The following is a 15,397-nucleotide window of genomic DNA, read 5'->3' as shown; positions in this document are numbered from 1 at the left end:
TTAACCTCGAGTTGCTATATCCTCCCTAAGCTCCACTTCAGCTGTCTTTGTCGAGAGTCGTGTCCTGTTCTCATCAGCGGCGCCTGCAGTCAGATGACTTCGAGGGCCATCGAAGATCTCTGCGATCTCTTCCAGAGTGCGACCCTTGGTTTCCGGAACCCAGAGGTAAATTGCGACCACCATGACGAACAAGATAGCGCAGAAAACGATATAATATCGCCAGCCCATGTCTTCCATGGCAATGGGATTGAGGAACTGTCCGCTGACGAGGCCGAGATAGGTCCCGACAAAGTTGGTCGTCATTCCCCGACCTCTCAGGGTATACGGGAAGATTTCGGCGGTGTAAGCGATGGGCAGAGGCGTCCAGGACACGTCGTAGAAGAAATAGTAGATGAAGATGAACACCAAGACCGCCGTTCCCAGACGTTGATCGTGGGTCTTTGCAAACTGGGCGTTTAACGCAGTCCACGCAATGTAGGAAAGAAGCATGCCCGAAGTGCCAATAAGGAACAGCGAACGGCGACCCACGCGGTCTACCAGGAGGGCACCGCCGCAGACCGCCACGATCCAGTTGAATATTTGCAGCATACCATTGATGAGGGTCTGTTGGGCAGGCTCCGTAATGCCAATGGTGTTGAGAACGAGTGTCAAGTAATAGGACAAGACGCTGCAGCCATTCCACTGGGTGAAAAACGCGATGAGAAAAGCGAGCGCGGTGCGGTGGCGGTTAGGACCCGTGCGGACCAGCTCGACGTAGCTGGGCGAGTGCTCACTCGCCTTTTCCATTTCTAAAGCCTGGGAGATTTCACTCAACTCAAACTCCACCAAGGGTGAATTCTCATCGCCACCAGCTTGGTATTTCGTCAAGATCCGCCGGGCTTCTTCTTCCTTCTTATTGGCCATGAGCCACCTGATCATGTTAGTGATGGAGCCGCGGCATGGGTTGGACTAACTGACCGAGGAGACTCGGGGACCCAGAAGATGAAAGCAGATTGAAAGGCCGGGATGGCTTGTTGAAGGAGGGATGGGATTCTCCAGGACCACGACGACTGGAGCCTGAATGTTCCGAATGTGGACCACGCGGCGAGGACGGCCCCGAGGTACTGAGGTCGATTAGTATTAATTCGGGCCTCAAAATCCGGTCCCTTACAAAGCAGGTGTTGTATAGAGCCGTCGCCCGTGCCCGGTGCGTCGGATATGCCAGCTCGGTCACCAGGATCGGCGAAGGCTGGGCGAGAAACGACGTTGCAAAGCCGATCAGGAATCGGGCGACGATGAACATCGGGGTATTTTGCGACGCGCCTTGCAAAGCCGCCCCGATAGGAAGCAGGGCAAACCCAATATACAAGACCTTCTTCCTTCCGTATCGGTCTCCGATCCAGGTGGCGGGGAACAATCCGGCGACCTTGGCGATGGGGTAAACGGCATTCATAAAGCCTAGAAGAGCGCCCGTGGGTTTGCCGAAGGTATTCCGCCATTGAGGCAACGTCTGCAGGCCGTTCATCATGGCGCCTATGGAACGTTTAGCGACGGCTCATCAGGATGGTACGGGGCAAGGAGTGTGACCATCGAAGCCAACCGCGGAGGCGGATAGCAAGGGAATCGCGAGAAAGAAATTGAGCAGCAGCAGATGCTTCGTGCGATACCAGGGCCTCGCGTTGCTTGGCAACACCTTGGATGTCCTGTTAGACGGTTTTCCACGCCGAGTCACCGAGAACTTACCGCCAGCAATCCGGGAGAGTACACCTCCCTGTCTGACCCGGATCGGAGAAAAGCAGGAAAACCCATTGTGTTGGACGCGTAACGGCCACAGATGAACTCAAGTGTTTTTGGGATCACTCAGATGGACGTTCGGCTTGATGGCGGGATGGTGAGGAGTTGGAACAGTCGTCGTCGTCGACGGAATTCCCATTCAATATATACGGATCACCGAAGACGCTTCGCCATGTGTTGGGACGGATCCTGACTCGACTCAGAAGCGTGGCTTGGGACTATAAAGCGTGGCGGGCTATGGGGTGAAGTCAAAGCTGGAACACGTCGTTTATTCCACCTGAAAGAATCCGGCCATAGTAGAATGAAGATGATAGGTTGAAAGCAAGTATAGTCCGTTCGGTCGACAGGGAGGGTCCTAACCACGCGCCAGACACAAGAAATGTTAGTTTCTTCTTCCCCCACAATCTAGACTGCGGGGGAGGCACTAGATCCTTGGGGAAACTGGGGTTTGCGAAGGAAACATAGGTTCGCCACCTCGTTTCGGTCGGGGACGATCCCGATGGAAGATGAAGGTAGTTGGTGAATCTTGGGCTTGGCGGGGCGAAGATGATATCGATCGGGGACTCTGCCGATAATGTGGCGGACAAGACGTTTAGAAAAATCCGTGGTCTGACTTCTGGTTTTCCTCCACCGGCTATCCACAAAGCTGAAGGCAGTTAGTATGGAACCCGGCGCGATGGGACTGACCCCGAAGCAACTGGAGCTCACGACACAATACACCAGGCTATTGGTTCCGGGCTCGTCCGTCCATGACGACGACCGTTGAATCCGTCGTACGTGTTAAGGGACGTATTTAGATGGATCTTCCTATCTAGGCGTGCCGTACGTACAAGAAGGAATCGGTAAAGAAGAAAGGAGAAAGAAGGATTGTTGTTGTGAAGTCTTTTAGGTGGCTCACCGCCTTCAGGACAGCGCAGGCCTTGGCCGAGTCACTAAGGTCTAAGGTTCTTGTATAGGCAAAGGACCCATAACAGTACGGGGCAAAGGCTCTGTCGGCGAGCCTCCCCGTACCATGTTATCGGCAAATGGCCGACGTTAGCCGCTACTAAGACAACTAAGACAACTTTCTGCTTGGCATTGGGGAAGTGACTTTGCATGTATACTGCTTGATGGTGTTCTGGGTCATCTTGTTGACTCTGAGGCACACGTCGACCGTGATGATCCGGGTTGACATACACTGATTCGCTTGTCTGCTGGAGAAGAAAACCAAAAGCATGCTCGTTAGTTACGATCAGGCGTACGCAGATAAGCCCCTTGAAGACGCCGCTTCGCATCTTGGTGCGAGGTCGTCGAGGGACGTACATTCAGGGTCGTCTTTGCGATGCGACATAGATAAGCACCTGCCCGACTGATCGGGTGTATCAGTCGCTTTTCATTGCTTAATGCCGCCCGGCATCTGTGGCGACCAGAACACTGGCGCCGCAGCGTTCAGAGCCAGCTGCAGAGGAGACCAGAGGGGTAGCTGGCTGCTATATCCGGCTCCGCTGGGCTCTGGAGGACTTTGGGCAGACAGTGGATTAGGAATGATCGCCTCAGCGGTATTCCAAAAGCTCTACAAGTTAGTATAATGGTGCCATGCCGTGGCTCAGTCCACCCAACAAACCAACCATCATGGAAGCTGTTATGAATGCTCAAAGGGGAAAGGGTAGAATGAAGCTGCATCAACTACACGAACGTAGCCTACTAAGGATAGGATGCCATAAGACGATCGATTCTCTATCTTGATGACGATAGTTCTTTCTTCTTCAATGTACGACTCCTCGAGGGATCAGGCCAGGGGCCAGAGATCATGCCATACAGATCACGTGGCACGTGACACGAGGCTCAACATGATATATTCGTATCAGAAGCAAATGCCGTGCTACAGATGACCTCTTGAACGAATTTCTTAATGCTACACCGCCCGAAGCTGTGAATAATACGCATTTGATTAATTTCTAGATATTGTCTACACTATAATATCGTTCGCGGTATTGTCTATACCGGCCTGCGCAGTCTCTCGGACCTAGTGATGTATTTTTCTCATAGCTTAATTTGGTACTTGGGATGTGTCCTCAGCCGTTCTCCATACTGCAGGGACAGGAAAATCATGCCCATCATAAGCAAGGATATACCAGCCAGAAGCGTATTCCCCCAGCCTTGGCCAAGAGTACTATACATTCGGGGACCCGCCAGTGGAAGAAGCGCACCCCCCACACTGCGGAAGACCGTATTGGCAGCGGTGGCGCTGGCAGCGTACATGGGAAATGCGTCGATCAGGTACGTCCCAACGGGGGTGAAAACCGTGATCATGCCAAGCCCGATGAAAAATGTGCCCATAACAGGCACGAACCAGAAGACCCTATACTCAGCGGTCCAGCCATATATGAGTAAGCCGATAGGAATCATAGATCCCCCAAAGATCGTGGGGGGCAGACGGTATTCGGGCTTCATTTCTCCGCCTTGGGCTGCTCGCTTAACGATTGCATCGGAAACAAGCCCTAAGATCAAGAGGCCGGCAAATTGACCACAGCCACAGCCAAGATATATCAGGCCCACATTGGTGGCGATGCCATAGCGCGATGCAAAGACGTCGGTTACTGTCGTGAATAAGAGGTAGAGCGTTCCATACGCGACAGCGGTCAGCAATGAGAGTCCGAAAACCACCGGCGAGAGGAAAAGCATCCTGATGGGCCGGACAATGCTCGTTGTGATCAGTTGGCTCCGGGATACCGTGGTATGGTTGACAGGGCGTATGTTGGGGTTGCCCGTCGATTTTCTCAGCCGAGCGGCTTTGCGCTTCAGGAGCGTCGGAGGATGGGTCTCCCGCTGGAAGACGAGGCAGAAGAGCGAAACTGCACCGGACTTGAAACTGCCTTATTAGCGTATGCCCAATTCCCTTGTAGCCGGTGATGAGTTGGGTAGAAGCCTACCACGATGATCAAAAGCCAGAAGTTCCACCGCCAACCCAGCGAACGGGACACGTAGGCTCCAACCGCTGGTCCCAGGCAAGGCCCCAGCAGCACAGGCATTGTCCAGACTGCCATGGCACGCCCGCGCTCCTCTTGGCGGAAGCAATCTGCAACGGTACCAGGACCTATTGTCAACGGAGCAGCGCCTATAAGACCGGTTAAGAAACGGAAGATGATGAGCATTGGCATGCTAACGGACAGCGCGCAAGCGACATTGCAGAGAATAAATAGCAGGGCACCAGTATGATAGACAATCAGACGCCCGTATAGTTCACTGCAGGGTCCCAGCACGAGAGGTCCAAATGCGTAACCAAGCAGATAGATCGATACGGCAAACGAGCCGATGTCGCGGTTCGAGGTGCCCATCTCGGCCATGACTTGGTTGATCGCCGGGGCAAACATAGACGACGCAAACGGACTGGGCAGCGCGTGGCCAGGGTTAGTCGCAACTTATCGATAGCATTTGGGAGAGGATCGCCTCACGTCACGAAAGTCAAGGCCGAGACCATGACAACATTCTGCCATTTTTTGGAGGGTTGCCAATTGACCGGCAGCTCAGGATCACTCTCGCCGTCCCATTTGACCATCTCCGAGTCATCATCGTCCGTCGTCAAGGGTCCCTCCGTCGCTGTTCCCTTCTCGCTGCACTCGGCCTTGGGTACTTCTGCCAGTGTGGGAGTTAAAGAAATGCCCTGCTGCGGGAGCTGGCTGATAGACTGTCCTGGAGTCGTCGACTCGCTATTCGAGGCCTTTCCTTCCATCGTGGTCGCAAGATCAATTCGCCTCGCGTGCGTTAATTCGGAGCGGATGGATCGTTGATATCTAGGTCATCCACCTTGGTAGGGAAGAAGAAGCAACTGACAAAGGCTCCCTGAAGTGACAGGATTTTGATTTTTGACTTGATAAATTGGTTGGGTAATTATGGGATGTGAGGGTGGTGTAGTATACACCTGATATGCCACTCCAGCGGGAAATCATATCGGGAGTCTCCCCGGGCACTATCGGGGACTCTCCGCGACAATCATGCAACGAAAAGCAAACCATGCATCGCCCTGCCATTCAGTTCGCCCATCTCCTGCCCCTCACGCTGACAGTATTGCCCTTGTTTCCGCGCGGAACCACGACCTCGATACACTGATTTACTGCGCTGGTCAGGCGAGACCCGCGCGTCGGGGAGGCATCCCGACACCGAGCTCAACCCAAGCCGCTTCTCGAATCCATGGCCTTGCCTTCCGGAAACCATGGCCCACTATCCTCCGCATGTCTAGGTCTCTGGGTGGAAGTGGTTATAAGTATTATGGCCTCAACCAGTTCTAAGGGGCAGACAGGCTCCCCCGGTGCGGTCATTTGAGGCGGTCTCGTGCGTGGAAATCGTCGCCAATATGGGAGAGATATCTCCTCGTGGTGGGGATTTCGATATTGATTACATTCTCGAGAATGCCTCGTCTCTGGAGAAGATTTCCCTCCTTGCGGGTGAGACAGAGCGACGTGCCCAAGTCTCCCAGTATCTGCTGACGGACATTCCACAGGCCATGACTTTTGGCATACAGCTCCCCTACCGCGCTTCAACGTTCCCTCGGTCAGAGTGAGCGATGGTCCCAACGGCGTTCGAGGCACCAAGTTCTTCGACGGCGTCCGCGCCGCCTGTCTTCCTTGTGGCACCGGCCTGGCCGCCACATGGGACCAGTCTTTGCTTTTCGATGCCGGTGTTCTCATCGGCCAAGAGTGCCTAGCCAAAGGTGCTCACTGCTGGCTAGGACCCACGGTGTGTATCCAACGGTCGCCCCTTGGGGGCAGAGGTTTCGAGTCTTTCGCGGAGGACCCATATGCCACCGGCAAACTTGCCGCCGCCTACATCCGAGGTGCCCAGTCCACCGGCGTGATATCCACTATCAAGCATTTCGCAGCAAACGACCAGGAGCATGAGAGAATTAGCGTCAATGCCGTCATGAGCGAGCGAGCGTTGCGCGAGGTTCATTTGTTGCCCTTTCAGATCGCTATCGCCGATGCAGCTCCGGGCGCAGTCATGACATGCTACAACAAGATCAACGGGCAACATGTTTCGGAGAGCAAGGAGATGTTGGATGGTCTCTTGCGCAAGGAATGGGGCTGGAAGGGCCTCATCATGAGTGACTGGTGCGTCTGCATTACCACGTCCGATTCGGGCAGATCATTTGCTTACTTGGCCTTGACAGGTTTGGAACGTACTCGACCGCCGAGGCTCTGAATGCCGGCCTTGACCTGGAGATGCCTGGCCCCACAAGGCTTCGAGGACCGTTACTGGAGCTTGCGATTTCGAGTCGCAAAGTCTCCCGCTCAACGCTTGACGAGCGCGCCAGGACCGTGCTCGAATTCGTGAAGCGAGCCAACAAGGCCGAGGTTTCGACAGTCGAGAGCACACGAGACTTTCCCGAGGATCGTAGGTTGAACCGCAAACTTGCTGCCGATAGCATTGTCCTGCTTAAGAACGAGTCGGGGCTTTTGCCACTAAACCTGAAGGCGTTGAAGAGTGCCGCCTTGATCGGGCCAAACATGAAGACCGCGGCGTTCTGCGGGGGAGGTTCTGCGTCCCTCCAGCCATACTACAGCATCTCGCCGTACCAGGGAATCATGAACCAGCTCCCTCCGGGCGTCGAGATTATCTACGAGACAGGCGCTAGTTCGTATGTTTTTATCCCGGAGCTGGAGGCGTCAGAAGTGCGCACGCCGGAAGGCCAGCCTGGGCTTCGAATGCGCTTCTACCGAGAACCACCCTCCGTCAAAGAACGGCGCGTGGTTGAGGAAACCATCCTACAGGAGTCTTCGTGGCAGCTGATGGGCTTCTCCAACCCACAATTGGACCGGCTCTTCTACGCAGACATTGAAGCCGAGTTGATTGCTCCTGCCACTGGTCCTTTCGAATTCGGCCTTGCTGTCTATGGTTCTGGCAGCCTCTTTATCGACGACCAGCTTATAATCGATAACACTACTGTGCAACGAGGGGGCAATTTCTTCTTCGGCAAAGGCACCCGGGAGGAAAAGGCCACCGTGGATCTTGTTAAGGGTCAGTTGTACAAGATTAGGGTGGAATTCGCTAGTGGCCCATCGTCCAAGCTCATGAAACCGGGGGTTGTGAATTTCGGTGGCGGCGCTGGTCGCCTGGGAATGGTTCAGGCCATCGATCCGGAGCTGGCTATCGCCCGGGCCGTCGAGGCCGCGAAGCGTGCAGACGTCACGATACTGGGGGTTGGACTGACGCGAGACCACGAATCCGAGGGATTCGATCGGTCTCACATGGATCTGCCTCCTGCCGTTGCCTCCTTGGTCACAGCTGTCCTTGACGTGGCGCCTGACGCCATTCTCATGACCCAAAGCGGCACGCCTTTCAACATGCTTCCTTGGGCAGATAATGTGAAGACCCATCTACATGCATGGTTTGGCGGCAATGAGCTAGGCAATGGCATTGCGGATGTGTTGTTCGGGGTCGTCAATCCCAGTGGAAAACTTCCTCTTTCTTTCCCGCGGCGAATCGAAGACACCCCGACATATCTCAATTTTGGAAGCGAGAGAGGGCAAGTAACATATGGCGAGGGCATTTACGTTGGTTACCGATACTACGAAAAAGTCCTCCGAGATGTGCTCTATCCCTTTGGGTCCGTCCGCTCCACTATTATTTCTGTCGAAACTACAGCTAACTCGCTTCGTCCCTCAGGCACGGTCTGTCGTACACTTCCTTTGCTTATTCCGATTTCGCTGTCGACACCGCGTCCGCTACACTTAATGTTCGTAACTCGGGAGACGTGGCTGGAGCAGAAGTCGTCCAGCTGTATATCGCTGCCGATGCAACAACGTCGTCCATCGCACGTCCAGTCAAGGAGCTCAAAGGATTTGCAAAGGTGACTTTGCAGCCAGGTGAGACGTGCAGTGTGAGCATACCATTTGATCGGTTCACTACTGCATTTTGGGATCAGGAAGCACACGTGTGGACGTGCGAAAAAGGGCAGTATAGAGTCATGGTTGGGTCGAGCAGCCAAAACATTCTGCTGGAAGGCGTGTTGGAGATAAAGGAGACGACGACCTGGTCAGGCCTGTGAGCTATTGTAACGGGCTGATCTCGAGATTGTCATCGACAGCACATGTCTAGGCCAAGGCCATCTAATTATTTGCCATCTAGGCGAATTGGAGGCTCTTCGACGAACTTGCTGGAGAGCAGGTTATGGAGAGGCATAAAAAACCCTGGGAGAGTTACTTCGCGACAGTGCTTTAGAATTAGAAGAAATCGAAATTGATGAGGTTGGTTGTCGTTACGCAGAACTCTCACAAACAGGAATCTGCTTCTGAATTAAGTCCTAAATTTAGCTCCAGGGAACCCGCAACAGTTATTTCCGTCCCTGGGCAAATTGGCCTTCATCTCCATTTTCTTAGGGAATAGCTGCTATAGTGCTGCGCCTTTTGTTTTCTGAGCGACTAGACTAAGCAGAATTGATCGGAATTCAGAATCAATTCTCACTTTTCTCTCATTTTTTTTTTCCGTTATTAATCTAAGATAGGGGTGCACTCGGTGCGGGTTGGGTACAACCCGCAGGGTTAGAAATCAACCCGCGCGGGTTCGCGGGTTCTAGATAATTAACCTGCACCTAGACTTGTTAAACCCAACCCACGAAACCCGCCCCAACCCGCCCCGACCCGCCAAGAAATGGGTTGGGTTAGACCTTCTAATTATCCATTGGGTTCTGGATATTTTTGGCTGCCCCAAAGCCCGGCGGAGCAACCCGCTGGGTTGCCAAGATATCTGAATAGGTATATTACTGTATTTAGATTATATTTTCTTACTTAGATAGTTTATAATACAGTATTTAGATACAGTATTTTATTAGCTATGTAAACCATTACTTATTAGAGTAATAATATGCATAACTGGGTTATTTTGGATTATTTAGGTTGGGTTAGAATTATTTGCTAAACCCATGGGCGGTTTACTGTTCAGGTAACCCACCCCAAAAACCGCGTGGGCGGATCAGCTAGGCCTGAGAACCCGCCCCAACCCGTGGTTTAACAAGTCTAGATAGCTGGTAGTTCCGGCCATGCTTTGCCCGGTAGAAAATGAATAGTTATAGTAATGCAAGAGTAACCCTTGAATTGATACAAATGTAACCCCGGAAACGAGGGTCATGACGGAATCTATCTGAAAACGGCGGCTAGGTCAGACGGTTCGGCTATTGTAGTATCCCCCGGAAAAAGGTTCCTAGATCTCAAGGCCCCATTTGGAAGCTCTGTAAATTTGCTGCCTGAGGCTCCGATCATTCATGTCAAGCGGAAGAATGAGGAGTTTCCTCTGATCAGAATTCAGCCAATTTAGGCCACGTACGAGCGGGTATTCGCTTACCAGGATTTCTATTTCTACCCACACACACTGGACACACCTTTCTTCTTCTTTTCAACAAACCCTTGTTGTATAGAGTGCATGCGGCAGGATATGGCTTGAAACAATCACATCGCTCCATTACAAAGGAAACCATATCAACTACATTAACGTAGCATACTAAAGGTCAAATGCTATTCAACAACTCAGTCTTTTATCTTCTGCAGCCAGCGGTCTCACCCCTTAGAACAGCTTACAGGATAAACGTCACACAACCTTTATGACGGCAAGCCAATCAGAACATTCAAATAACTAATTTCGCTTCTAATCGGACCCTAAGCATGGACAAAAAAGGACCGAAGCAAAACCTAACCCGATAAAATAGGCAGTCTCTGACGGCAGAAGTCGCTTCATCTCATACACGGGTGTGCCCAATGAAGCTGGAAAGACGCTCATTTCGAACACCGTGCCCAGGACAAACTCTGTAGTCCATATTTGGTCATGATCATGGCTTTGGCCACCTGCAACTCTAGGGTGGCTGTAGTTCAAGTCATGCTTCATGTGTCAAGGGAAGAAGAGGGATTAGGATGTCTGCTAGACAAACGTACACACAGGGATGAGAACTCTGAATAGCAGGAGCGAATGATTCTCTTCTGCTTGCTGGCCTGGTCATGACTGGCATTAAAATCCTTAAAACATATCTTATTAATTTCTGAATTTCATTTACTGTGCCGTTTACGGAACTCCCAGACTGACACTACCCTAAGAAGGTATAGTAAGACTCCACTTCCGCGTGAACTGTCAAGGTAGTGAACCCACAAGTAGTAGTTAAGGTACATGGTTCCTGGAGTTCTCAAAGATTGCTTGCCTGAAGCTACTGATTTTTAGTATCGTGGTCTAGTACGCTTAAACCTGTATCCGGTGCCGCTTTTGGAGGCGTGACCAATAATATCCTCCAAATCCCGACAACGCGCAACTTAGAACGGGTTACTTCAGTATGAGTGGAAATACTATGCAACCCTTTGTCGCAACCCTGCATCGAGCGGACATTCAGGGTAAGTGCTGATATCATCACTGGCCAGTAATGCATGCACTAGCAGCCTTTCTGAGCAGGGTAAGTTGAGTACTATAAATGGAGTTTCTGAATGCAAAAGAGAAGCCACCCGACTATCAAAAGTCTTGCAGCGCTTGGTAAATCTCTTCTTTTCGCACTCTAAATTTGTGGATTATTTGACACCATCTCCTTGTGCAACTACAGAATGAGCATGGAGAATATTTGGCGATATTCTCAGCCAATAGATCCGGAGACCGTCCGGCAGACGCCATCCTTCACAACATTGCCTGTCCGCGTCAATACGCGACAAGATGTTGCGAACGCGGCAACCACCCGAGCTCTCCGTGAGTGGGATGCAGCTCTTCAGGATGGCATGGCCGCCAGAGCATTAGTCTCCTTTAGCGACCTGGGAAACCTGGGCGCTTTTGCTTACCCCGAAGCGGAACCGGAAAAATTGCATATTTTGACTTACTTGACTGACATGGGAATGCTTCATGATGGTACGTAAACCTCTTGCCCTTGTAGCCAACGTGTAGGTTGTGCCTGTGAAACTGACGATTTTTTCATGTCGCATAGATGGCTATGAAGCTATGGACATGGATACAGCAAGGACGGAACATCGTGAGCTCGGACTTCTATTCGATCCAAACAAGCCACATCAGCCAAGCTTTAACACTCGAGCTCCGCGTATTAAGAAGCTTGTCTCGCAAATCCTACTAGAGGCCACTGCTATTGACCGTGCGTTGGCAATGTACATGTTTGACATGTATAATAAAGGGTGGCTGGCTGTTGCTGGAGAAGCCAAGGAGTGGCATTTCAATTCAGTAGAAGAGTATCAAGCATACAGGAGAAACGATTTTGGAGCTACGTATGTGATTTATTTGCGATCCACAACTGACGCGAGGTTGAGAGAAAGCGAGCTGACGATGCGGTTGTTCTAGGGCTTTGTGGGCAATGACCGAGTTCGCTGTCGGAATACGGCTGTCAGACGCCGACAGGAAACTAATCAAAACCGTTATGGAGCCCATAGAAAAGGCCGTTATTTGGACTAACGACTACTGGAGCTTCGACCGAGAGTATTATGAGGCTTCAGTCAATGGAAGTCGGCTTGTTAATCTGGTGGAGGTCATTCGTCGTTGTGAAAATCTGTCCATTGATGATGCAAAAGCACGGGCTCGTGAGTTACTCATCGACACAGAGCAAACATACATCCGCAACAAGGAGGAGCTTTATGCCAACAACCCATCAATGTCCCTTGAGCTGAAGAGATGGGTGGAAGTGGTAGGCGCTATTGTTGGCGGTACGCATTATTGGGCAAGCAGCGCCCCCCGGCATCGAACGTGGGCTCACGAAGAGAGAAATATGACCAAGTCTGCTGATGAGCTTATGCTTGAGATTCCAGAAGAGCATGCTTCGAGCGAGGAGTCCACCACACCTGATTGCTTCAGCGTTAGTAGCAGCAGCTCTCAACAGACAAGGGAAACCGATCCATCGGATTACGAAAGTTCGAGCAACCAGCCACTAGACGTTCCGAAAGCCGACAATGGTCCAGGGTCAAAGCAATTTAGTCAACCACAGCGCGGTGGAATTGAGCAGAATTGCGAAAAACAAATGGAATCACCCCAGGTGCGCCCCACCGCGTATTTTACGGTATCATCTCCTTTCTAACCTGTGTATAGACAGCGGGGCTCACTTGGTATAAACCATCCAATACAGCTCTTCAGGGGCCTATTGATTACATTTGTGGGATGCCTTCCAAAGGGGTTCGGTCAGCACTGATAGACGCCTTCAACTACTGGCTAAAGGTGGAGGAAGCAAAGTTAGAAAACGTGAAAGAACTCGTCGGCTTTCTTCACAATGCATAATTAATTCTAGACGATATTGAAGATTGCTCCCCCAAACGACGAGGTCAACCAGCAACACATGTCCTGTTCGGCCACTCGCAAGCAATCAATAGCGCTAACTACATGTTTATTCAAGCAGTGCGAGCGACACGCAGCTTTCACAATCCAGAAGCCATGGATATACTCCTTGAAGAGTTGGAAAATCTCTATCTTGGCCAAAGCTGGGACCTGCAGTGGAAATATAATCTCACTTGTCCATCTATCGACGACTACACGAATATGATAGACAACAAAACGGGTGGAATGTTTAGACTTTTGCTAAGGCTACTTCAGAATGAAGCTGGCCCTGGAGGAGGTTATGGATGCGACCAGGCACCGGGACTCTCCCTCCTCTTGGACCGGCTAACAACCCAATTCGGCCGTTTCTTCCAAATCCGCGACGACTACATGAATCTCCGTAACAGTTCATACGCGCAGCAAAAAGGGTGCTGTGAGGACCTAGACGAGGGAAAATTCTCTTATCCAATTGTTTACTGCGCGGCGAAATATCCGGACTTCAAGGTACTCATCAGTGGTGTTTTCCGGCAACGGCCCGCTTCAGCTACAATGAATGTGCAGCCGTTACCGGCAGAGATAAAGCAATATGTTGTTGAGTTTCTAAGCTCGAGTGGAACTTTCCAGCACTGTCGAAATCATCTAATTCATTTAGAGCGCTTGATAGTGAAGACAATTGGCGAGATTGAGGATGTGACACAGGAAACCAACCCTGTGCTAAGGCTGCTTTTGGAAAGACTTAGTGTGGAACATTGTTGAATTAGGGAGGAATTTGAAAAGGCAAAAGTGAGGAACAAGGCAGCAATCTGTTTGCGATATCGCCATATCTTTGTGCGTTTTGTTTTATGTTCGTAGATTATAATATGGCATTGGCCTTAGTTCAGTCTAATATATGGTCGTTTATTGCTGCTAACTGAGAAAACGTATTTGAGCGAAGTCGCCCATGACTGAGAACATCAGTATCAAGTACGGTAAGTCCTACAGTAGCGATGCTTGGGTATCTACCTTGTGAGTATTACCTTGTCGGGCTCGTAACACTTATTTCGTACTTGACTCAACTTCAATCAAGTACTTATCACTGACGCAGCTCAACCTGGCCTTTTCTCAACCATTCCGGACTTCTGGCAAATGTATGGTAAACGCGTATGAAGTATGGGAATAGATGAGGGCTATAACCTCATTATACTATGGTATAAACATAGTATCTATCAGATAGTGCAGAATCTCTGAAAACTGACATTACTGAATAAAAGTGGGATGGTATTGCCCACAGCAAGGGTGCCCTGGTTAAGATGCTCCAGCAACCTTAGGTAGACCCCTGTCAAAAGTACTGCTGCCAGCCTGCCCTAGGGGACTTGCTAGTGCCAGCTTTCCGTTCACAGGAGCTATAGCTATCTACATTGCACCTATATTTACGTGTATTCTGTAGATTATTTAGAACCTTTGCCAGAATATCCACAAGGACCAGGAGAGGGCCGGGGGTCCGGGCTGGCTGTTAAAGATCTACTTCGTCAGGGCAGATCAGCCTGTTAACCCGAAAATAGACTTGTTAAACCACGGGTTGGGGCGGGTTCTTCAGGCCTAGCTGATCCGCCCGCGCGGGCTTTTTGGTGGGTTACCTGAACAGTAAATCGCCCATGGATCTAGCAAATTATTTAAACCAACCCAATTAACCCAAAATAATCCAAATATGTAAATCACTGCTTTAATAAGCAGTGATCTACATACCTAAGTAATATCCAGTATTATAAGTTATCTTAGACGTAAATGAAATCTAGATACAGTAATATACTCAAATATCTTGGCAACCCAGCGGTTTGCTCCGCCGGGCTTTGGGACAGCCAAAAATATCCAAAACCCAATGGATTATCAGAAGTTCTAACCCCAATTCTGGCGGGTCGGGGCGGGTTGGGGGGTGGGGGGGTTTAGCGGGTTGGGTTTAACAAGTCTGCCCGAAAGGGATACAGGTGCCATGTAAGGACAACGATAGAGGAACGGAATGTTAAGGTAATGTTAAGGTAATGCAGGACTAAACACTGGGGATCCTCCAAATCTCCCATGATCCTAATTACATCTGCGGGGATATACGAATGTAACCTAGCAACAAGATTACGACGGGGTATATCTGGAAACAGCGGCTAAACCTAATGTTCCGCTGATGCGGTAGTTTCCGGAAAAGGGTTCTTATATTTTGATCTTGTCGACAACTCCATTAATCGTTTGTCTAAGGATCCAAATACAAACACCGGGACAGTACCCAAGATCCGGATTACTTCTACACTTCAGGATCTTGTAGAATATCTAGTTAGTTTATGTAACAAAAGACATAGCGCTATGTACAGATATTTTCAGGATATAGACTATTTTTAATCTAGGTGAA

At 50.6% G+C, this 15,397-nt stretch overlaps 4 protein-coding genes across 4 annotated transcripts, besides 1 other annotated feature; 2 read left to right on the top strand and 2 right to left on the bottom strand.

Moving 5' to 3' along the window:
* ANIA_02614 (uncharacterized protein) lies at nucleotides 1-1,788 on the bottom strand (the record flags this gene model as incomplete). The annotated part of the gene is made up of 5 exons (XM_655126.1): nucleotides 1-910; nucleotides 958-1,103; nucleotides 1,151-1,512; nucleotides 1,580-1,682; nucleotides 1,723-1,788. 5 exons carry the CDS (start codon nucleotides 1,786-1,788, stop codon nucleotides 1-3), a joined length of 1,587 nt encoding a protein of 528 aa, XP_660218.1.
* Nucleotides 1-15,397: part of a sequence feature (contig 1.43 127..338545(1)) that runs on past both edges of the window.
* Nucleotides 3,796-5,485, bottom strand: ANIA_02613 (MFS transporter; the record flags this gene model as incomplete). Its single annotated transcript, XM_655125.1, has 3 exons — nucleotides 3,796-4,581; nucleotides 4,686-5,142; nucleotides 5,208-5,485. 3 exons carry the CDS (start codon nucleotides 5,483-5,485, stop codon nucleotides 3,796-3,798), a joined length of 1,521 nt encoding a protein of 506 aa, XP_660217.1.
* On the top strand, nucleotides 6,107-8,797 carry ANIA_02612 (protein bglK; the record flags this gene model as incomplete). The annotated part of the gene is made up of 4 exons (XM_655124.1): nucleotides 6,107-6,197; nucleotides 6,254-6,860; nucleotides 6,920-8,356; nucleotides 8,416-8,797. The coding sequence occupies 4 exons, from the start codon at nucleotides 6,107-6,109 to the stop codon at nucleotides 8,795-8,797; spliced, it is 2,517 nt and encodes an 838-aa protein (XP_660216.1).
* Nucleotides 11,325-14,166, top strand: ANIA_02611 (uncharacterized protein; the record flags this gene model as incomplete). Its single annotated transcript, XM_655123.1, has 7 exons — nucleotides 11,325-11,619; nucleotides 11,696-11,987; nucleotides 12,061-12,745; nucleotides 12,836-12,887; nucleotides 13,007-13,524; nucleotides 13,955-13,988; nucleotides 14,105-14,166. The coding sequence occupies 7 exons, from the start codon at nucleotides 11,325-11,327 to the stop codon at nucleotides 14,164-14,166; spliced, it is 1,938 nt and encodes a 645-aa protein (XP_660215.1).

The sequence above is a fragment of the Aspergillus nidulans genome, chromosome VII, assembly GCF_000011425.1.
Source record: "Aspergillus nidulans FGSC A4 chromosome VII".
Lineage (NCBI taxonomy): Eukaryota > Fungi > Ascomycota > Eurotiomycetes > Eurotiales > Aspergillaceae > Aspergillus > Aspergillus nidulans.
Note: the sequence above shows the minus strand (reverse complement) of the source record. Positions and strands in the feature narration are given on the sequence as shown.